Consider the following 24,161-nt stretch of genomic DNA (forward strand, 5'->3'; position numbering starts at 1 on the left):
GTGAGTTTTAGGATCCTGAAAAAGAGCAATTTCCCATGTGATTGCTCCCTAAACGTTTCCCATGAAGGGTTCTAGCAGGGTGGGGAAATGTTGCCTAAAGGCTGGAGGAGAGTTAGAGGAATCTGCTGTGAAGCAGTTTTGGCCGTAATCCTTGGCGCGCTGTAATGTTGGAGCTGACAAAAGGCGGTTGGCTCTCCGCATAGTAGTGAGTTGCCACGTGGGATTATTTGAATTGGAGGTTGACCATGACAGCAAGTAGACAGAGACCTCCCCAAGCAAACAAACAATAGAGGAAATTTGCAAATGGTCTTCACAAACATTTTTTGTTAAAAGAGTAAAACGAAAAGGCTGCCACTGCAGAACGTTCCCAAAAGAGTTGTTTATTGCCATAGTGTGAATGAAGGAAAACTGGCATACAGTATAACCCTCTTCCACTGTCCAGGAGAAATGACACATGAACAAACATAACAACAACAACACACCCTAATAAGACTTTCTGGAATTACCTCTTTCATCCCCTCCCTAAAATGCCAGCTGATTGTCTTCAGGTGCTTTGGTCAACAAACTAAAACATTGGCTGCTGTTTCTTAATGCAGCCTCTGAATGTCTAGAAAGGGGGAGAGAGCCATTATGTAGTGGTTTGAGCATTGGACTGTGACTCTGGAGACCAGGGTTTGGTTGACCACTTGGCCTCAGAAACTCACTGAGTGACCTTAGGTGAGTCACACACTCTCAGCCCCAGAAAACCCTGTGACAGGTTCACCTTGGGTCCACCATAAGTCGGACATGAATTAAAACAAACAACAACAACTATGGAAAGGAGGAGCAAGAATTTCTAGAAGATCCTCCGAGCGGCTTGGAAATATCCATTGGATAAGAGTGGCTCCGGTAAAGAGTAAACAAGGGAATGAACATACAGCAGTTGGCAAAATGAATTTGGGTCAAATATAATTCTCACTCTGCAGACAACGTGACCTTGGTTTGCCGCTGTGCCCTCTTTTGAGTTTGCCAGAAATCTTTTCCCCGGTGTTTTGCAAGTGTGGACAGTTGTACACAAACTGTGGCGCTCAAAGCAACGGGCGCTAATTGCTTGTGATTCTTAGCACCAGGGAATGGCAGTGAGGGTTTAAAAAACAAATTAATAAGGTCCTAGCAGGTGATATTTTCTTTTCTTCCAGAGAACTGCTAATTGTAGTTTATTTATCAGGAAGAAAAGGCAAGCATTTAGCATTTTGATGCTGGCTGTTATGACACCTTCCTTCCTGTGGATTCCTCCTTTCAGGAGCATTGATTTTCCTTCTCCTTCTCCTCTTCCCTCCCTCCATCCCTGGATGATGATGATCCAGTAAACAAGATTTATTACTTTTGTTGGATAGTTGTGGGACACACGAGACACTAGTTGCTTTTAGACCTTGGGAGATGGTCTCGGATAACTTCTTAAGAATAAAAAGCTATTGCTTTGCTCCGAGAACGGACACGTTACCACTTGCACTTAAATGAATATGTATAATTTTACAAGCTTGATTTACATTTCAGTTCTGGCTGGGAATCATCAGAAAAGAAGGGCGTGTGTGATAGATGTACCGGTGTTTCATCCTGCCGCCTCTTAACCCTGTACTTAGAGATCTAATGTAGGACACAGGGATTGGTTTTGGACCAAGCAGACATGAGTTTCAAAAGGTGGCTTCTAAGACATCTACCTTGCAGTATTGTGAGATACTAGTGGACCAAAGCTATCAACTCTTACCCTAAAGCTACTTGCAAGAAGGTTCAGACGCCTATAGGATGAGAAGGGCAGGAATTATGTCTGCTTCAGGATGATGTCCCCATGTATGTGTTTTGCACGTACGTCAGCAAATGCGTCCAGCCCAAGGTCCTTCCATGAGGATGAAAAATGAAAACACAGCCTCTATGTGTGTCTCCAGTGCTTAAATATGAAAATGGTGGTTAGGAGGTAGTTGAAGGCTACTGGTAACAAAGGTCATGGAAAACAGCCAGCATTATCACCAGCTTCTTTCCATCTTACATGTCTTTCCTCCTATAACACCAGCAAGTTGTCCTCACCAATGATTTATCTGTCTTGTGAAACAATTGGAATTCAAGTTGATTCCTGCTTATTTCATTTATTTATCTGTTGCCTTGTGCCAAAATTTTGACTTTTGGTGACCCTATCATGGGACATTCTTGGGAAGAGGAGGTTTGCTATTGCCTTCCTCTTGGGCTGGGAGTGTGACTTTCCCAAAGTTTCCCAGTGTGTTTCCATGGATGGGTTTGAATCCTAGAGTCCAACACTCAAACCACCACTATACCACTCTTTAGCTCCATTCATGCTCTACTTCTCTCCAAGGAGGTAAAGGTTTCCTCATGGCTAGACTTGAACTTTGCCAGGTTGAACAGTGTAACCCATCCTTCCTCAACTGGTGTACTGCATTTCTATTGGACTGCATCTTCCACAATGCTGCATGCAGCACAGCATAGTCATTACACAATCTGGAGCTGTGCTACACAAAGTGGTGACCCCTGGACCACTGCTGGTCTCTCAGCCATTGGCAAGTTTCTAAGAAAGAAAGACACAATTGTACTCAGTTGGCCTAAATTTAGTGGCGGATCCTGGCATAAATTGCTGGTGCCCAAACCAGAGAGCCTGAGAAACACTGGTCTGGAAGATGATACTAGTTTGGAGCCGACTAATAGAACCAGTGCATCCCACTGCCTTTTCCCAGAGGACAATGTTGGCAAAGCTAACAGAGCATGAATGTTTACTTGATATCACTATGGTGTCCCAGTATGTTTGCCTAGTGTTGATACTTACTTGGAAGCAATTTTTGGGTGGAGGCAGAGTTGGTGGCAACGTACCGACTCCGGCTCCCAAATAAAAGCGTACAATATTGAATGCCTACTTTGTGTTTTGCATATTTATTTCATAGGGATTTAGGAAAGTTTGCTTCTTCAGAAATTCTAATCAAATAAATAACATTTCCTTTTCTGTCAATCCTAAGGAGCCGGATGATTCATGTGGTGGTGAATCATCAGGCCTTATGCTACCAGTAAATTTTGTTATTACTAATTAATAGACATTTGCCATTTAGGAAGCAGCCAGAGTTGGACAGTGGAAAAACAGAGAAGTTGGAACCAAAGGTTTGCATACCAGCTTCACATCTCTGCTTTTCAGGCTCTCTGAGATGAGGGAATGGCAGTTTCTTCACATCATTTGCTGAAGCAAGGGAAGGCAAAAATGAATACTTTTTCTCTAGTATGGTACTACTTACGACTTTGGAGATCAGGGTTTGATTCCTATCCTGCCATAAAACCCACTGGGTAGCCTTGGGCAAGTCACAGTCTCTCAGCCTCAGGGGAAGGCAATGGCAAACCTCCTCTGAACAAGTCTTTTCAAGAAACTCCCATAATAGATTTGCCTTAGGGTTGCCATAAGTCGGAAACGACTTGGAGGTGCAAAACAACAACTCAAAAAAGTGGTCCCTGAATCATTGGCTGCCAGTCTCTGGCTTTCTAGGAAAGCAAAAAATGATTGTAGCCAATAGGCACAAATTTATTCTCAGTATGCCAAGGACTGGCAATAAATTTGTGACCGTTGACGAAGCCACTTTTTTGCGTAGCACTGAAATAGAGAAAAGTGTGTATTCCCCCCCCCCTTTTTTTCTTCCTTCAGCAAATAGTGTGGTATCATCTTAACAGCTTTGTTATTTACTAGGATGATTTCCCATGACACAAAGCACACACTGTGTAGTTTGAGACCACTTTGGCGAACATGGCTCCGTCCTAAGGAATCCTGGAATTCATAGTTTAATGAGGTACTTAGAACTCTTTGCTAGAATCCTCTAGTGTAGCTCTCCAAATCTATGCAGCAGGCCCTTGGTATGAGTCCCTGACCATCTGTGGATACCAAAATCCATGGATGCTCAAGTCCCATTAAATACAATGGCATCGTAAAATGGTGTCCCTTATATAAAATAGCAAAGTCAAGGCTTGCTTTTTGGAACTGATATCTTTTTGGAATATTTTCAAGGCGTGGATGGTCGAAACCATGGATATGGAGAGCCTACTGTGCCTCCCACATTCTTAGCCACCTGCAATTCAGGGGAATTTGCTAGAATTTTGTAATGGACAATTCTAAATTCCTGCTTGGTTAAACTGGTACCTAACTGATGTAACTATGCCATGCAGATGCATTTGCTAAGGATTGGTTGCCCAGTTTCTGGGCCTAAAACAGTAGCTGATAGACCAATTCCAGCTTCTTTGGTAAAAGAGAGATGATCACAAAATGGTGCTTTAATTACTTCTTGACATAGACAACCACAGTTCTTCTACAAAGGGATGCCTCTTGTAAATATTTTGAGTTAAAATATATCGCGGTATGTCAGAATTTTATGCAAACAGTATATACGCTTGAGTTCCATGTTGATTAAGTCCCTCTCTTCCTGAGTAGATCCATGCAAAGTGTTTCATGCAGCAGTTCTTTGAGGACGTGAAACTAGACTTCTGTGGTTCAGTTTATCCACAATTGTTTGTGTTGTGGTTATACGGTCCTGTTTTTAAACAGCTCTGTAAATGGATCCAAAATGCAGTGGCCATACTTTTACCTGGTGCTTCTCAGTTGGAGCATTACATTTCACTGTCTTGCTTGTTTTTCTAGCTACAGAATGCTGAGCCTTGGTTTAAAATTCTTTGGATGTTGTTGTGTTTTTTGTTTTTGTTTTTACTTGTGCCTCACATTTTATATTTTGAAAGCCATAGTGAACATTCTGGGGGTGAAAGAGCGGAATGCAAATAAATAAATATTGATAAAACATAACATAAACAAAGACGAGTGTGTGCCGCAACACTGTGTTTGTTTTTTCCTGCCGTTTACAATGCAGTCTCTTACTTGTTTCTCCCTCTTGTCTCTTTTCCAGTGTGTCCCAGCTCTTGCGGCAAATACGCTTGCACAGACGACAACGAGTGCTGCCACCCAGAATGCTTGGGAAGCTGCACAGCACCAAACAACAACACCGCATGTGTGGCGTGCCGCAACTACTACCACGATGGCGCTTGTGTCCCCACTTGCCCTCCCAACACCTACAAGTTTGAAGGCTGGCGTTGCATTACAAAGGAGAACTGCTCCCGAATACTGCTTTCCGCCGACGTACCTGAATATGAGAGTTTTGTGATTCACGAGGATGAGTGTGTGCAGGACTGCCCTCCTGGATTTATACGCAATGATACCCAAAGGTAATAGATATTCTGGATGCGTTCTTTTGAATGGAGAATGGCTTTACATTCTGAATGTAACCATTTGAAGATGCTCCAAAGTACCACGTTGCTGGTTTGTTTTATTCGGTTTGCAAAAGGCATTGCACATATTGTCTTCTCGTATGGATCTTACATTTGTTTTCCATCCTTAATCAAGTCTACACCTGCTTAGCTTCAAATTGGATTTAAACTCATGGAAAATCCTAATCGGTGGAAATAATGAGGAGGATAATTACATACACTGTATATTAAAATCTGTGTACACAGAAAACTAAAATGTACAGGGAAAAGCCAGGCTTGAATTCTTCTGCCTAATATGTACATGCAGAAAATATTCTTATATTAAGGGAACATTTAATCATGAAATCCTCCCAGGGTACAGGCTAGATCTGAACAACCTGGGAATATTTTTTTGCATGTAGCACTTTGTGCTCACCTGCTGGTTCCTATAGATTGTTTACTGCATATTGTGGTCACTGAGTAACAGGGTGAGTGAACCTTTTTTGGCCTTACTGCGTTTTTGTGTTTCCTGAAGTGTTCCATTTAAACCTTTGGCCAAAGGACTTTAGTGACAGATGCTGAAGGGTTGGGCTTATTGTAGTGAAAATGTGAGAGATTCAGTTATTTGTGCCAGAAGTTTTTATGGGCCATAACTGGAACTGGAAATTTACTTTTTTTAATTATAATCCCAGGGTTTCCCAATCAGTAATGTTTCCCAGTTCTACCAGAACTCACTTATTTGGATGCAGGATCATAGGATCATAGAGTCTGAAGAGACCCCCAAGGACCATCTAATCCAACCTTCTGCCATGAAGGAACTCACAACCAAAGCATCTCATACAGCCTTTATTTAAAAGTCTCCAAAGAAGGAGACTCCACCACACTCCAAACCACTGTGTTCCACTGTCAAACAGCTCATACTGTCAGGAAACCCTTCCTAATGTTGAGTTGGACTCTCTTTTGCTATAGTTTGGATCCATTGCTCTGTGTCTTAGTCTTTGGAGCAGCAGCAAACAAGCTTGCTCCATCCTCAGTACAATGTAATAGGGTAAAGACAATTATGGTATTCTCATCTCAGCTTTGATTTTATTTAGTTTTGCTTTAAAGCACAGGACTGCTTGCTTTTCTTTGGGCATTGGGTTGACTTTCTGAGGACACCTGGTTTTCTTTGCTTTTGTGCAAGTTGTCCAAATAAACCTTCCCTTTCCCCTAGGATTTTCTAGTTTGCATACAGGTGCGCAGCAATGATCTCTGCCCCTAGGTAGTAACCCAGTGTTTACTGGGAAATGTTTTTCCTTGCCGCTATCTGACCACTTGTGTTTTCAGATGATTAAAAGCACTCATAAAAACTATAGCGTGCTTATCTTATCTGAGTCTCTGCCTTAATCAGGAAAAATGGGTAGGTAGTGTTGACAAGGCATGTGAAAAATTACTCAGTCTCGGTATTGTAGCATTCCCCTGCATGCCTCCTGGGCTGGCTTCCTATGTTGTGAGATTTTGAGTTGATAATTTTTGCAAATTTATGCAGATTTATTTATGCATTTTTCCTGATGTCCACATTTATTTATGGCAGTGCCACCTACTTTCTGCTTTGCCCCCAGTTTGCCAAAGCTTGTTTTGGGCATGTTTTTAAAGTTCTCAGAATTTGGACCACTTGTATTTTTAAAACGTGTTCATTGTTTTGCGCTCAGTTTTTCCCCTCCAAAACATTGTAAGCCTCACAAATTTAATTTCTTGTGGTGAGATCTCACAATAGGAATCAAGAGGCACAACTAGTCTACTTTCATGGAATCCAACACCATTCCTTTCTAAACCCGATGGTGAATCACTCAGTCACTTTAAAAGTTATTGTAATTAGTAATCAGCCATTACTATATGTATGTAATATATTACAAACATCACCTTGGTCTTTGCACAAAAGCATACGGCCAAAGCCAAGAATCAAGTAGTTGTAAAAGTTACATATTTCTTAAAGATCACTTAATAAAAAGGCGGTCTCTCATCCAAGTACGAACCAAGTTGAGCCTTGCTCAGCTTCTAAAATCAGATGAGCTCATGCTCAGATTGGTATGTAATTATAGTATTTATGTGTTGTATTTAATGTCTGTTTTACATGTCTGTTTAGTTTAGCCTCTAGGCAAACTTCTGTTTTGAAACACAACATCAGAGAAAGCATTTCCCCCCCTCACCTTTTGGTCTCTTTTTCGTCTTGGCAGCATGTTCTGCAGCCCTTGTGAAGGCCCTTGCCCCAAAGTGTGTGCGGAGGAGAAGACGGTGACCATTGACTCCGTCACGTCGGCACAGTCCTTAAAGGGGTGCACAGAAATCAAAGGGAACCTGCTTATCAATATCCGTCGTGGCAGTAAGTACATGAAAGGAGGGGTTGAATGAGTTGCTGACTCTGTTGGGTCACCTTGTGGACTTCAGCGAAAACTGCTTGCTTTTCTGTGTCCATTCGGTATCAGTCTACTTCCTTGGGAGATGCCTACTCCACTATGGGTATCTTGCAAATCTATGAGCACATATGTATGAATATGGAGCATTTTGCAAATGACAATGTTTTTGGATACCCACTCGCATAGCCATATAAACAAAATGCACTCTGCCTTGCTTCACCGTAGGTAAATTGCAGGTGAGTTACTATCCCTTTGACATGACCTGCCATTTTTGTCTGCATCCCATCACTTCTTGCCTCTTGAACAGATATTTTTTAAAATGTCAGAAGCTTTCCACTCGCCTCCTTTAGATTAAGAAAATGAGACACTCCTACTTGGTTGTTTTATTTCCTATTTATTCCATTCTTCTTTGGCCTATTTTAACCATTGGCCAGGACTATTTGTTTTCCATGTTTCCAGCGTAAATTGTTCTGGGAGCCTCAAACCTATTCGCTTGTTTAAGGGAACCCTTTTTCTGCCTGTAGTCCGATTTTAAATCCTAAATCACTCGTGTCTTGGTTACATCAGGATTATCATAATGCATATAAGGTGGTAGTGGTGGTTTGCCTTTTGGGGCTGGTTCATGATGGTTTATGGCTGCCAAGTGATGGAGCATATGACACCTATTGTGTCCCAGCTTCACAGGTTGAAGGCACATCTGTGGGCCCAATTTTAAGCTCAGGGGCCTGCCTTCAAAATCCTTTTTTTGAAGGGCAATCTGAACCTGTGGGAATGGACATGGGACCCTATGTCCTGCTCCAAGGTCCATCAAGGTCATTTAGACTGTTCAGTGCAAGAGACCAGGATTTCCCCCCCAACAGTGGTCTGATCTTTTGCTTAATGTATTTGGTCCCCTCTTTAACTGCCTTTGAAACAGAGCTTTATAAACTTTTCCCCCATCCTGCTTTTAATTTCTGCTGCTGGAGTTTATGTGCTTTACATTTTCATTTGTTTTTATGATAACGGTTTCAGAATGTGTAGCTTCCGATTTGGTCAAACTGTATGCTGCTTTTGTGGGGCCTGTTTGCCTCGGAAAAATCAGGCTGACTGTTTAAATGAGAGGCAGAGAAATTTGGGGACATCACTTGTGTTTGTCACTTTTATCTCTGCTGCTCCTTCTTTCTCCAGCAAGAAGTATTTTGCAGTTGAAATGGAACAACATTGGTACAGGATGCTGGGAGAGCAGATGCATGCAAATACATTTAGTCTCCATGGTTTTCGCATTTAAATTTTGGATGGATCTCGTCTGTCTAGATTAGAATGTGCAGGATATTTATCGAGAGCATGCCTTTTGTTCCACTTTAACAATTAGAGCTTCTTCTCAGATAAGAATTCTCAGTATAACCTTAGAGGTGGATCCTGAGATAAGGATTTCAAATGCAAATCTTGGAGGAGACGAGAAGAGGCCCATGTTACTCTTCTGGGGTGTTTTTTGGTAAGGCTGTGATTTGCAGTTGGCACTTCTGTCTGCACAGACCTTGGGTGGCATGTCTGTGGATTAAAGTATTTGCCCATTGGCAAAGGTTTTTCCTGCAGCGTACATGATGCCCTCTTTAAATACTGGCGCCATACCTCCCAGCCTTATGCTCCTCATTGCCGTGTCGGCCTTGTCTAGTACGTGTCTTAACAGAAAATGAGTGTTCAGTTAAAGATTTGTCAGCTGGGTGATTCATCCCCTGGGAAGAATCCAAGTGACGCTAATCTTTAAAAAGAGTTACTCTCTTCTTTTCCTCCTCGTCCTCCATGAAATATATGCTTCACCTCTTTCTAAACAAAAATTGGGAGGAGGACCCAGAATGGAATACTTGAAATTTCTTGGCTTCGAGTGTAAGGACTCGTCTGGGGAAGCATGTTTGACCCATCTCTACATGTGTTTGTGCCTCAGTTCCCCCCTTCTGAACAGTGTTTCACACCTTTGCTAAGTCAAGTTTTTCCCAGTGCTGTTAGTCATCTTTTAAGTTAGCTCATCATCCGTCATAAACTGAAGCCGGTGGAACAAAATGTCCAAGATAAGGTACTTGGTTAAAAAGCTGAAATGTGTTGCAGGAGGAGGCACTGGTTCAAGAAAGAGCCATTCCTCTTGCCCTGACTCATTTGACAACCCTAGAAATAACATAATTGATTTTTTCTTCATGTTGGACTCCAGCAAAACTTGTGGGAAGCTTGCATCCTTTCCCTTGGTGAATTTTATTAAGAGCTATGGGGAGTCTGCACACCACTCAATCCCATGCTGTAAACATTCCCGCACAGATACTCACAGTTCTAGTCTCAGTAAGAGTTATGGAGAACCTGAAAGTCTGTCCATCTATTGTAACATTATAGTGTCCCTACTAAAAGTATTGATTACCTCTCGATTCATTTTTGTTGTTTTGGATCAATGCTACTAATCAGCCATTAAAGCAAAGTCAATTTTGTAGTTCTGGTCTTACTGCCTGAAGAAGTTTTCTCTCCCACATGATAATTAGAAAGCCTTTATGTTCAGGACTAGCGCACCTCTGAATAATTGATTAGCGAAATTGGCCGCCATGTTCTGTTTCGGAGGTGTCAGAGGCACCTGATTGGACAAGATGGTTATTGGCTCAGAGCAAATCCTTATAATCCATTCATTTTGTTGAAATTTGCTTGTGCCAATGCAGAATGATCTGCATCACCTACGGCCATTGAGACATTTTCTGTTCATGTAAAGTGTACATCTGTCAGGGAGCATAATAGGAGTTGTGGTTTCCTCTATGCATAGATTTACAACTGCATTCAAGACTCTTGCCAAAACATTGGCTGTTGAAAGCTCAGAATTCAAGGCTGGCATTTGCAGTGAGCGTTCATGTACAGAGAAGCCGGTCGGACTAGCTGAAAAGTGAAGAGTGCAAATTGTCGCCGTATCTAGTTTTGAATTCCATCTGCTTCGTTTTCATAGATAAATCATGCAGGCTAGATTACGGAGCAAGGGGGCTGCATTTAATTAGGAAAGGCTTGTTAGTTAGCTGTATGCGAAACATAACCTTTAAGCAAGCATTTCCCTGCAATTCTTTTAGATAACATTGCCTCAGAACTGGAGAACTTCATGGGCCTGATAGAAACTGTGACTGGCTATGTGAAGATCCGTCACTCGCATGCCCTGGTGTCTCTGTCTTTCTTGAAGAATCTGCGATACATTAATGGAGAAGATCAGCTGGAAGGGTAAGGATTTTGTCACCTTGTTTTCTTGATACGGCAGCTTTCAGCCTAAAAGTAAAATCATGGTTGTTGGTTTTGCACCCAGTTCAATAAGACATGATGTTCAAAACTGAGCATACAGTCAGACATCCATATCCATGGATATTTTATCCACGGATTCAACTGTACACAATCTGAAAATATTTTTTAAAGTATAAATTACAAAAAGCAAAGCTTGATTTTGTCATTTTATATAAGAGACACCATTTTATTATGTCATTGTATTTAATGGGACTTGAACATCCATGGATTTTGGTATCCATGAGGGGTCCTGGGACCAAAGCCCAGCGGATACCAAGGATGCACTGTATTTAAATGAAAGATGGCTGGCAATCTTTTGCCAGCATCCCTCAAAACCTATTTTCATGAGCAATCTAGTTTTGGTGTTTGCACTAGGAACTTAGGAAGCTACCTTGGAAGATGTCAGTCTGTGCATCTAGACCACTGCTGCCAGCCCTGATGTGCAAGGGCTGTTTAGGGTCTTGAGTAGATGGAACCAGACATATCTGGAGTTGGGTTATAGAACATGTGATTCAGCAATGGCCCCTTCCCATAGAAGTCCTCTCCACAGCCCTGTTCCCCATTATTAAATATCTTATTTAGCTATGCTAGGTTTTTGAAATGTTCCTGTGCATTTCTGGAGAGATCTGCAGTCATGAGGACTAGAAACTTGGTAGATGTCGTTTTTAAGGTTACTCAAGATGCTGAATTGTGTAGCTGCTACAGCATCCTACATTTTGTTTTCTGGGCTTGTGTGTGTATCATTTATCCTGTTTTGCCTGTGTATGAGGTGTTAAAAGTATGAAAAGGCAAAATATTTTTGCAGCTCAGTGTGTTGTTTGGGATGCTCCTATATGCCCAGGTGCCCCATGTTAAATTCCTTGCGGTGTCTCCAGATCAAAGGATAACTTCACCTTTGCACAAGATGCATGAAAAGATATTGCTTGGTGGTGAGAAGAAGATGAGGAACAACCCACACAGGTTGCAGCTGCCTTTCTGGCAGTGGGATTTGTCTGGGAAATTGCTGTTTTCCCTCCTCCTCTGTCTCTTCCATCTCCCAGTGTAACAATTCATTTCAGATATACGCTGTGACAGCAGTTAATAAACAAGAATTTGGGGAAGCTGTTTGAACAAGGTGTTAGCAAGGTCATGGGAAAAAGGCACTACTTGTGTGTGTCTGATTTATCTGGACTGAAAGGATTATGTTACCGCATGAGGGTTTCTTCCCAAACCTCCCCTTTTTCTCAGGCCTCTCACTTTGGTCAGCTTTACATTCTTAAAATTCCACTTGGTGGTGGAAGAAGCAGTCAGAAGAAGGGCCCTCGCTCCTTTCCACCCTTGAAAAGCCCCACTGTCTCTTTCAATGGGCGTGTTGCCCTGGATTGTTCATGTTGAGGGCATCACCAATATGATGGTGGTCTCTTCCCATCACCACTGCCACCACCACCAATGGAAGATTGTGGAGCTGGCCTTCATGCCTTGAATAGGGCAAGTGCCAGTCTCCAGGTGCATTGCTTATGATTTGAGATGACAATGATGTGGGTGGGAAGTGGGGATGGAAGTGGGGTGTCTGCCACAACAGTGGGGAGATCAACCAAAACATAATGGTTGCATTTGTCACTAGTGCTGAATGGTGCATTTGTCACCAGTACTGAATGCCAGTTTTTTCTAACAGTGGGGATAGGGCACATTTGGCTCCCCAAATATTTGGGACTACAATTTCCATCGGCCCTAAAAATTGGCCATGGTGGCTGGGACTTCTGGAGCTTCTCCACCTCTACCTTATAGAGATAGAGAAGACTCAACTTCTATGGGTTGAGTCTCCCTTAAAGGGAATTCCAAAATATTCTAAAAGCCAAAACTTTTTTCATGGGTAGCTGAGATAGTGACACCTTTGCTTTCTGATGGTTAAGCGTACAAACTTTCTTTCATGCACCAGATTATGAAAAAATATTTTAAAATATTGCATACCTTTTGGTTATGTGTATAAAGTGTATATAAAACATAAGTGAATGTTGTGTCCCATCTCCAAGATACCCATTATGTATGTATATGCAAATACAGATATTCCAAAAGCCAAAATTCCGAAATCCAAAATACTTCATTTTGGATAAGGGAGACTCAACCATAATATGAAGGGTATATAGATTTTGAATGTCAGATATTAAAGGATATGAAGCCATTGCTGGATGGGAATTGTATGCCATTTATTGGCATGAACTGATTTGGTTTTTAAATTTTGGTTTTTAGGAATTACTCATTTTATGTTCTGGACAACCAAAACCTGCAGCAACTATGGGACTGGAGCCATCATAACCTAACCATCAAAGAGGGGAAGATGTACTTCGCTTTTAATCCCAGGCTCTGCGTTTCTGAGATTTACCGCATGGAGGAGGTTACTGGAACCAAAGATCGACAAAGCAAAGGCGATATAAATCCAAGGAACAATGGAGACAGAGCCTCTTGTACGTAAGGCATTCAGGGAAGGCATGAAATTGGGGCAGTTGTATAACCTTGAGATAAAGATGCATATCTTCTTAGAATAAATCATGTACTGTAATAAAAAAGCAGAATAATGAAGAATAATAAATGCATTCAAATGTGGGCTTTTCTTGGTGTATACATCAGTTCCGTCTTCTATGCAGCAACTGTGTAAGGTAGACAAATATTCTTTATAAGGCAGATAGAAGAGCTCAGGCTGAGTGAAATAGCATATCTAATGAATCAGTAGCTTATGATGATTTTGGACACAGACATCCTATTTCAGAGCTCCAAGGGTGCTTTGATGTGACTACAGTACCCATAAGAAGCATCAGATCTCCCATAGCAGTTGTTGAATCTTGGCAGCTAAAAGATGGCATGTACGAAGCATTTTTTAAATGTTTTCCCTCCCCCAAATTGTTGTTTACTGAACTGGGGGTGTCTTTCAGCCCAAACACAGATGTCACTGGGCCTTGTGTAAAGAAAGGCCTGTGTTTCCATTGAGTAGGTCTGGGGATTGCATTTTCTGGAGGAGTTATAGATGCCTGGCCATGCTGCCAAACTGCCAAGTCCCTTGCCAGGCTCCATTTGTATCTTCAAAGCCTCCAAAAAAGAAGGAAAAGGGCTTTTCCTTCTTACTTGCCTTTCCTGTAAAACAGACTTCTCGAGTAAACTAAAAGAGCTTTGAAATGCTGGCGTTGTGTGGGGCAAGATACAAAGAGCGTTGGCGATTTGCAAGCTCTTTATAAAAAACAAAGCAGGAAGGCAAGCAAGAAACTGCTCTCGCTTCTCGCATTTTACATGCTGTATTTTCAACCCCAAGAACTGAACCCAAGCTTCCCCCTGCAAACAACAACAGCCACCCCATGTGTTTGTTCTGAATAGAATGGCTTTTGAAGATTGGTGAATGAGGGTCCCATTGATCCTTGGCAGCCTTCTTGAAGTTGATACAACCAGATTGTGTCTACTTGATATGGATTAACTATACCCTTTTTGTAGGAAGCAGGTTGGGTAGGCATGTGGCTGGTAAGTTATTTTACAGCTGGTTCACTCATGCCTGCTTTTACCTGGCTTGGGTATAGGAAGAAAACACACTACACTGTCATGGAAAGTGGTGTTGGTTTGCCCCACTTTAAACACCTGCCTCACCTTCTTGAACTGAGCTGAAGCCACCTACGTCATTGTGCCTATATACTTATAATTAAACTAGAATTGAATGAAGCTCACCCTTGTGTTTATGTTTCTGGGGAACCTCATGTAACATATTGTTCTGTTTTGCAGGTGAAAGCCATATTCTGAAATTTGTTTCCAACACTACAATGAAGAATCGGATCATGCTCACATGGGAACAGTATCGCCCAAAGGACTATCGAGATCTGATTAGCTTCACGGTTTATTATAAAGAAGCGTGAGTATTTACATTGAGTTGTGTGTCCGTTGATGTTACAGGCAAAGCGTGTGAGAGGGCAAGAAGCTGTGAAAAGAAGCTAGTGGTTGAGTCGAGAGTGGACAAATTAATTGCTTTTATATCCAGACTTTCTCCCAAAGATTGAAATTCAAGGCTGAGATACCTTTCCGCCCTAGCCAGTCTTTGTTCCAAGATTCATTGGTTAAACCTGGACACAGCTGCAGTAGGCTTTGGGTAGTCCAGAATCCCATTCGTTTCCAGCTCAAGTTATAATGTGTTGTTTGCTACAGATACACAGCTGAGGCCTGGTATTGAAAGTTTGTATTTTGCCGGTCCTCCTTCACTCTCCTGCCAGTGCTGCTGCTAATACATGACACAGTAAACATAACTGGAAGAGTAAGGAATTCAAGGACATAGCTATGTTACTCTGGAAAATCAGTATTCAGAGGGATTTTGAGACTAATTGAAAGAAAGATACTAGTAGCATGAGCTTTCCTAGACTTGAGTCTGCTTAGAGGCTCATCCACCTCTTTCTATTCCTTCATGTCAGACTTATTTTTGGCCTGACTTTCCCTGGAGACAGTCTCTGTTGCCAGTGGAAGATGGCAGAGTTACTAGAAAGCTTCTTACGGAAGCAAAGAAGGATCACATCAGCTGTAACTCCAGCAAGGAGCGTGGCAGGATGGGACATGATGCTAGTTGACAGGCCAAGAGGCTAGGTTGCTAAAGGAACTGGGACAAAGTCAACAGGCATCTCAGAGAGTAATATGAGTGATGGCATCAGTGGGTAGAAGGGATGGAGGAGATCATTTCATGGGCATTTGGACAGGAGAGAAGAGAACCAAAGAGTGGGTGGGTATAGAGTTGCTAGAATCAAGGTCTAGAGACGTAGAAAAACAGGAAATTTGACCATTGTGGTTTATGATTTGGCAGAATCCTCAGGTGTGTATGTGTGCTTGTATATACAGACACACATAGATACCATACAAAACTCAATACAAAATGCGTAGGCTGCACAGACAGAGCAAGCAATGGTTGGAAACTGTCAGGTGCTGCTTTTGTATCTTACCTGCTATGAATTTAGGGGCAGACTGAGATTTGGTGATGGGATACACAGTGTAGCAGTTAATGTAAGTGAATGGTTATCGCACAGGTGGTATGATGATAAAATAGAGGAGGCAGGCATGGACCGAAACATACACGGTCATTTGGCTGAGAAGAAGCCAGAGGAAAGAACAAAGAGGCATATGTGAAAGGAGAAAACCAGAATTGTTTTGAGTATGTAACAAATGAAAAGCCATCTTACCAAACTATTTGAAATTATGTTTTTAATTAAGCAATGCCAATGCTTTCTGTTTACTTTCTGACATTGAATGTCTCTAGAGTGGGCCTAGGGTTACTGAACAAAGGTTTGCTGAGTTTTAACTACTAAAGCCTGGATTTCTGAACCTGGTTAGCTCCTGGGTATGACAGAAACCTACTAAACAGTATAGGTAATTTGCAGTTGCTTGAAGTTAAACAGAAAATGGAAAGTAATGTGTGATTTTACAGTGTTTAGCCACAAAAAAAGATAAACGAACACACTAAATAATATCCAGAGGCTTAAGTACACAAATCTTGACAGAAATCTTGGTAATAACTACTTTACACAGACTTCCTCGGTTTCATAACTTTGTGAATTTAGTCATCTAGTCTCCAGACAGCAACGTAGTAGGCACTTGCAACCACACCGTATCTTATTTTTGGTTTCCTGAAACTTACCTGCAGTTAATTTGAAATTGCTTGGAATCTAGCAGCTCTGATCTCATACAGGTTTTTTTGCTTGACTATAACCCCAAGGGAACCATGTGGATCCCAAAAATAGAGGAGGGTGAGACGAAACTACATTCGCAGAGCTTGGCAAAATACTTTTAGTAATTAGTTATCTTTATAGAATATGAATAGTGGAGGGTGTTTTTGAAACGAGATGTGATAAAATGGGCATAAGAGCCTTCGTGAAGCTGGATGTTAACTGGTTTTATATTGTGTAGTGCATGAGGAAACCATTTCTCCATTTGATCCACTGTCAGTGGTCTGGGTTTGTGGACATATCCCAATTTTGTTGTTACTCTCTTCACTCTCCCTTTGAAGTTTTTTTCATTCATGGACTGCTGTTTTGGGGATGTCCAGCAAAACTGAGGTGTTCTGCAACTGGTTGTTGCATGTTCCCATTCCTAATGTCCAGTTTATGTCCATTTATCCTTTGGTATAGAGCAGTGATTCCCAAACTTTGGTCCTCCAGATGATTTGGACTTCAGCTCTCAAATTCTTGACTTTTGGCCAAGTAAGATGAAGCTTCTGGTAGTTGAAGTCTAAAACACCTGGAGGACTAAAATTTGGGAACCCCTGGTGTAGATACTGCCCTGTTTGCCCAATGGGCCTTGTTGACCCAGTTTATGCAAGGTTATGCTAAAAACATCTTTCTCCCTATTAGTTTCAAATGTGCTGCAAGTTCACTTTGCTTAATGTAAAGTAGTTACTCCTTTGTAGTTATTGGGAAAGAAATCAGTTAGAAGTAACTCATTCTTTGCAACATATTTTTTCAGCCTTTGCAAATTTTACATGCTAATTGGCCATAATCTGCTGATAGATGACTTCTTGTCAAAAACAGAATGGGAAGAACTTGTTTTTATTGCTGTACCATTGCTTTGATCAGGACTAGCCAAATAACGAACTGCCTGTACTTTTCTTTTTAAAAATGCAATAATCTTCATTTTATAGGAAGGGAAAATGAACATGTACTGCCATTCCTTTTTAGAGATCCCTTGTCATCTTAGCAAATGCCTGGCTTTCGTCTCCTGATTCTCTCCCCCCCCCCCCTTTCTTTTTAATAGAACTTGAGAAGCAAAAACTTTTTTTAAGTACTGGGACTTTCTGCCTTTATCCTTCTATAAAAATGAAAGTTTTATTATTACTATGAGTTTCATTGGGCAGAAGCCTGCAGGAGAGTTCCCCCTGTTAAAATTTTAAGAGCAATTTTTGCAGAAGGAGAAGTGACAGGCTCTTCGTTTTGCTCATTTCAGACCCTTTAAGAATGTGACAGAATATGATGGACAGGATGCCTGTGGTTCTAACAGCTGGAACATGGTGGATGTGGACCTGCCTCCCAATAAAGAGGACAATCCAGGGATTTTGCTGCAGCCGTTGAAACCCTGGACTCAGTATGCCATTTATGTCAAAGCTGTTACGCTTACCATGATGGAGAACAACCATGCCCATGGAGCAAAGAGTGAGATAATCTACATCCGAACAAAAGCTTCAGGTAACGTATATGTTTGTTCGTATAAGTGCATGTATCATGATGGTGCTTGGTCACTATAAATGGTTTTGTTGTCTTAATAAGGTGGCATTGATTTGGCAAAGAGGGCTGGGAAGACACATCTATGATGTCTTCATATTAATTTAAACTTGCATTATATCTTAAATGCTCAAGTAGGGTAGAATCATAGGATACACTACCAGTGCAGGAATCTGTTTGGGCTACAGACATAAATGCCAGAATGAAAGTCAGATTTCTTCCTAGCAAGTCCCAGTTGGGACTCAGTAAATGGACAGAGAAGCAAAGATCTTAGTAATCTGTACTTGGGTAGCCATGCATTGTTTTCCTAGGAAGTAGCCTGGAGTTGCTAGTTGTCTGCAGTGTCTTATCCAAGCTTTGTATAATTGAGAGATTTGGGGTTTTAAATCGGAAATGTAGCACAGCTCTTTGGGGATATTTAAATAGAGACTGAATGGCCATCTGGCAGGGTTGATATGATCGTATATTTCTGCATGGCAGGGGATTGGACTGGATGGTCCTTGTGGTCTCTTCCAACTCTATGATACTATGATTCCATGATTCAATGAAATGAGGGCACTAACAGAACCTTTAGAAATTTCAGCTCTCCTCTGGCTTTACTCATCTTTTCTTTTAACATGGGAGACCTACCCATCCATCTACCTAGAATCCCTTTGCTCACAAGGAGAGCAACACTACCGCAGTGGAGACATTGTTCATGTGAAGGCTGTCTATATGAGCAAGAATCCTGGAAAATTAGGGACCTTGTTTCCATGGAGAAACTTTGAATCTTCAGACAGGTTGCTTTCCATGGAAAGCAACAACAGAGGAGGCTGGAGCAAGGCTAGGCACTCAGTGTCCTGTGTAGAAGAAAGTGTGATGAGAGTAACCCCAGAACTTGTCTTCCCTCCAGTTCATAAATTCATGTTGATTGTTTGGTGTCCTTTTCTTGAATACTTGAATTACTGCCATTGAAATTATCTGTGTTGTGATTTGATGGGTGATGGCTAGTTCAGGAATTCAGTTTGCTGCTGTTGCTGTGTGACATAAGAACCTGGTTCTCAAGTTTCCGTGGCGGTTCTCATGTTCTTGATGGGATGGAAGAGGATTTGATAACAATTTGCAGCCCCATGTGGAACAATAAATAGTATGCTAGCAAGCTGGTTGTGGAAGACTTGAATCTGAAGTAGGGTGCGGATTCTGTTTGCACCAACCTTGGGAGTGAGCTTGGTGCAGAGGTAGACAAACAAGGACACATTGCAGCTGCACTATGCATGTAATTTTCCAGTGGTAAGGCGTTCCAATGGCCATGCAGTTGTGGTTCATTGCTCCCAATGTTTTACACTTCTGTACTTTGAGTTATATTGGGATTTTTTATCATGCCAGAAACCTCTGTCAGACTGCTGATGGGTTTAACAGTGTACGACTGACTCTGCCTTGCCCTGCCAGAACTTAATTGCATCCAATATAGGCGTGTGTAGAGAGGTGGTAATTGTCTGATTAATCAAACACAGAGTAAATACCCAACAGCATTTAATCATCTTAACAAAATCTCTCTAATTGAGAGTGGGAATGGTATCTGATTTGGTGACAGGGTTATGGATGTTCTTCCAAATGGATTGATCCTGGTGTGTTGCTCACGAGGCTGTGTGACATCTACAAGCATATAGTTTTGGAGGCAGAAGCACAACTTGCATCCCCACTTCCATTTCAGATAGCACATGTGATAATTTAGGGTTTTAAATTGATTTTTTTCTCATAGCTATTAGCCACTGTCATGCCAATTTGCAGTAGCAAGGCCCAAAATGTGGTAGTATTTTGTATATTAACAATATACAATTAACAATGGAGTGTACATAACATGGATCAGAGTTACCATGGCTTGACCTATTTATTTCTTAGTGAACTAGAGAAAGTGCCTGGACCACAAGATAAAAACTCCTTTGTGGCTACAAATTGGCAAGGGAGATAGTAGTGAGGGATAAACTAACTTTCACAGAAACTGTTCCGCTTTCACTGACCATATCATGAAGGATGTGTCTTTTAAGCTTCCAAAACGCCTTTGCTTCCTGAATGTGCCATTTCCACTCCTTTGTCATTAATGCAGTGGGATTACTGTAGACTAACTACTTAACTTTTCCAGTATGTGTTGCTTTAAAGCAAGGAACCTTTGATTTTCCAACTCTTGGACCTGAACTTCCATCATCTTTGGCCGTTGACCATATTTGATGGGATTGATAAAGGCATTGACAGGTGGTTACACCATCTCGTCTTTAGAAAATGCTCTATTTTCAGTGTATTTTAAGATTAATGTTTGACCTGAAGCTCTTTTCACTGAAGCGTGTGGCTTTCATTTTTGTAAGTAACGCAGCGATTTTGCGGCTGGGCTTTCTCCTTTGCAGATAAAAGCTTATAAAGTCCTCTCTTCATTTACTTTTCCTCCCCTCCCAGTGCCATCCATTCCTCTGGACACCATATCGGTATCCAACTCTTCATCTCAGCTGATTGTGAAGTGGAACCCTCCCACCTACCCCAATGGCAACCTTTCATACTACATCGTACGGTGGCAACAGCAGCCCCAGGACAGCTATCTTTATAGGCACAACTACTGCTCCAAAGGTGAGTTGGAACACAAGTTTGCATGCATCACCCAGCTGCATATGAGTCCTCAAGGTTGGTGCACCCACACTCAATACAGTGGTAGAGAGGACTGTACTGCTACGTCTAGCAGTGCATGGATATGGCATTGATGTGCCCACCCAAAATACCATAGCACTTTAAGAAATATATCGGAGTGCAATGGGGTGGATGTTGGTGGGCTTCAGCTTTCAGCTTTCCTCTCTGTTGGCTCTGACGACTAATGTTGATGGGAGTTGTAGTCCAGCAACATCTGGAAAGCCGCACTTTGCCCACCGTTGTTGTAAAAGAAGAAAGAAAAGATATTCCTGCTTGCATCCCATTACTTAAACTTTTCTGCATGTGGCCTGTGCTACTTTATGATTTAGAGAAGCAGCCAGACTTTGCATAGCCTGAATTCAGAACCTTTTTAGCACGGTTGTCATAGTGGTAATTTCTGTGCTGCTTTAACTGCAACTTTCCCCCTATTTCTCTCCTCACCCCAAGATAAAGTCCCAATTCGAAGATATGCCGATGGCACCATCGATAATGAGGAAGCGACTGAGCCCACCAAACCAGAAGGTTCTGGAGGAGAGAAAGGATCTTGTTGTGTCTGCCCAAAGACTGAGGCAGAGAAGCAAGCTGAGAAGGAGGAGGCCGAGTACCGGAAAGTCTTTGAGAATTTCCTCCATAATGCCATATTCTTGCCCAGGTGAGAGGGTCCATTTCTGGCATCTCTTTTCCAGGCACTGAGGTGGATTCAAGGCTGTGATGATCACCTCCTAGGTTTAAAAACCCAGCTTTTCAAAATTTACAATATTCGTATAGTATCCTTCATCACGATTGATTTTGTCATATTTATCTGTTTTTTATTTATTAGTTGTTCCATTTCTGTCCCACCTTTCCTCCAGTTAGCTTAAGGCAGCATACATGGCTCTCTTCCCTCCACATTGTTCTCACAACAACTGTGTAAAGCAAAGTGGACTGAGAAAAAGCGACAAGTCTGAATTCAAGGTGTTGCTGGTGACTTTTAAAGCCATATGTGGTCTGGAAGTTTGATAGTTGTAGTAATGTTGTAGCCTGACCATTCAGTTCTGTTGGAGAGATCTATCTATCTAATAGCATGTCTTCTTCCTAGCAGGAGAGTCAAAACAGCTTACAGATATTTAAAACAAAGTCCAGCTAAATTTAAACTTATCTTAGAAAAGTTAAAAAGCAAGCAAACTAACAATTCCATTTAATAGTTTTTTGTGGGGTTTTCGGGCTATGAGGCCATGTTCTTGAGAGAAGATGCCAGCTACAGATGCTGGCGAAACATCAGGAATAAACTCTTCTAGACCACAGCCACATAGCCTGAAAAACCCACAAAAAATTATGGACGCCAGCCATGAAAGCCTTTGACTTCACGATTCCATTTAAATGCATCTGAGGAAGTAGACTGAAGTCTACGAAAGCTCCTGCTGCCAACATCTTTCTTTCAGTGAGTCTCAAAGGTGCTACAAGATCTCTCTGTGTACTGATTCTACAAACTAACACAGCTATATCTTTGAATTCCATTTAAAAAGCACAAAGTTAAAACAATTTAAAACATAAAGAAGATGAAAGCACATCACACTGCATTGAGAATGCCCCTCTGCCACATAATATTAAGCACCAAAGATCTGCCTAAATAAAAAGATCTTGTGCAAAGTCGAAGGCTTTCATGGCTGGCATCCGTAGTATTTTGTGGGTTTTTCGGGCTATCAGGCTGTGTTCTAGAGAGTTTATTCCTGACGCTTTGCCAGCATCTGTGGTTGGCATCTGAAGATGCTAGGCACAGCTGGTGGTGAAACGTCAGGAATAAGGTCTTCTAGAACATGGCTTCATAGCCCGAAAAACCCACAAAAACTATAAAAATGCCTTGGCTTGTCAGCAGAACAAGAGCAGAGAGGGGGCTAACTGAAATTCCTGTGGAGGGGAGTTTCATAACCTGGGAGCAGCCACTGAGAAGGCTTGCTCCCGCATCCTCACCAAATGTGCCTTTTATGGTGGTGGGACTGAAAGAAAGTCCTCCCTGAGAAACATGAGAGATGGTCTCCTCTGCTGCGATGTTCCAGGTGAGGCATGCCATCCCCTCGGAGGCATGATGCTGGCCTCATTTTCCACACCGAGCAAAAACGTGCCTCTTTACCAAAGCCTTCAAGGTCCATGGAACTTGGCTCGAATTTGTATAAACTGTTTTACATCACTTCATATGTCTTAGACTGCTTAAATTGTTTTAAATTGCTTTTCTGTCTGGCCTGGGATCTTAGGATAAAAGGTTGGAAAATAAACACCTTTTCCAAAATGACTTAAAATGGGTATGTTAAAAAACACGTGCGCATTATTAGCAAGCGGCAGATTAAATGTAAAACAAACAAGCCTTAAAATGCCTAAGGAAAACGTCTTTTAACCTGTTGTGGCTGAAAGAGTGTGCTCTTTTTCTGTGGGCTTCTTTTTGAAGGCTTTAACTATAAGCATTGGGACTGGACATTGGACTTGGACCTTGGAAGGGAATATCTCACTCTTCAAATTAGGAAATAAAAAAGATACAAGGAAATCCAGTTGCACCTTTGAGACTAAAGAAGAAAAAGACATTTCTAGCATAAATGCTGGACTAACGCCCTCTGAAGTCTTTTTCTCAGTTAGTCTCAAAGGTGCTACAGGAGTCCCTTACATATTTATATGTATTTATATGGTCCTCTTTCCTTTTCTAGGGCCTTTTGAGCCACTTTGGTCTTTGGAGAGTTGGGAGTGATTGAAACCATGCCACATCTGTAAATCTTTCAGCACCCCCTTAGATTTTAGCGTGGTGTTTTTCCCAGAATAGTTTTAACAGATGCCTAAGTAACAAATAATGTGCCGGACTTTGGAAATGTGAAATCCTTGTTTCGTAATCTGGTGAAGCATTAGAACATTTTGGCTGAGGATTCTTAACTGCCTGTCCCTGAAGTGCTAATCCTGGGATTCCTTAGGATGGAACCATGGCAATTAAAGTGGAATCATAGCCCTATAATTCTGCAGTTGGATGGAAAGCCTGTTAGTTCTGCTTACCAAACCCTAGGCCTAGAAATCAACGTTAGGGATCGCCCGCGTAGGACCATTTGTAAAGTGTATTCTTCTGTTGATACGAAGCTCTCCATTTGTTCTTTCTGGTAGGATTGCCAAGGATCCCTTATTATAAGCACTGGTTCCCAAAGTTTGGCCCTCTAGGTTTTTTGGATTTCAGCTCCAGAATTCCTGACTGTTGACCAAACTGCTTGGGGCTTCTGGGAGTTGCAGTACATACAAAACATCAGGAGGATCAAAGTTTGGGAACCACGTCTATAAGGATAGAGTTCAAAGATATAGTCACTTTAGTTTATAAAATTAGTATGTATTCCCAATGCTTTTGTTCACAAACAAGAGCTGGGGATGTTTAGCC

General features: G+C 41.7%; 1 protein-coding gene across 1 annotated transcript in view; it reads left to right on the forward strand.

The window, feature by feature from the left end:
• IGF1R (insulin like growth factor 1 receptor) overlaps positions 1-24,161 on the forward strand; it is a 136,743-nt gene that overhangs the window by 93,078 nt on the left and 19,504 nt on the right. The window contains exons 3-10 of the mRNA XM_089539181.1: positions 4,914-5,229; positions 7,467-7,612; positions 10,718-10,862; positions 13,149-13,363; positions 14,661-14,787; positions 17,850-18,088; positions 20,555-20,722; positions 21,227-21,431. Of these exons, the coding sequence (XP_089395307.1) occupies positions 4,914-5,229; positions 7,467-7,612; positions 10,718-10,862; positions 13,149-13,363; positions 14,661-14,787; positions 17,850-18,088; positions 20,555-20,722; positions 21,227-21,431 (1,561 nt within the window). The remainder of the gene's footprint in view (positions 1-4,913; positions 5,230-7,466; positions 7,613-10,717; positions 10,863-13,148; positions 13,364-14,660; positions 14,788-17,849; positions 18,089-20,554; positions 20,723-21,226; positions 21,432-24,161) is intronic.

This window comes from Sceloporus occidentalis, unplaced genomic scaffold (assembly GCF_023333645.1).
Source record: "Sceloporus occidentalis isolate IW3139 unplaced genomic scaffold, rSceOcc1.0.p SCAF_9, whole genome shotgun sequence".
Taxonomy (NCBI): domain Eukaryota; kingdom Metazoa; phylum Chordata; class Lepidosauria; order Squamata; family Phrynosomatidae; genus Sceloporus; species Sceloporus occidentalis.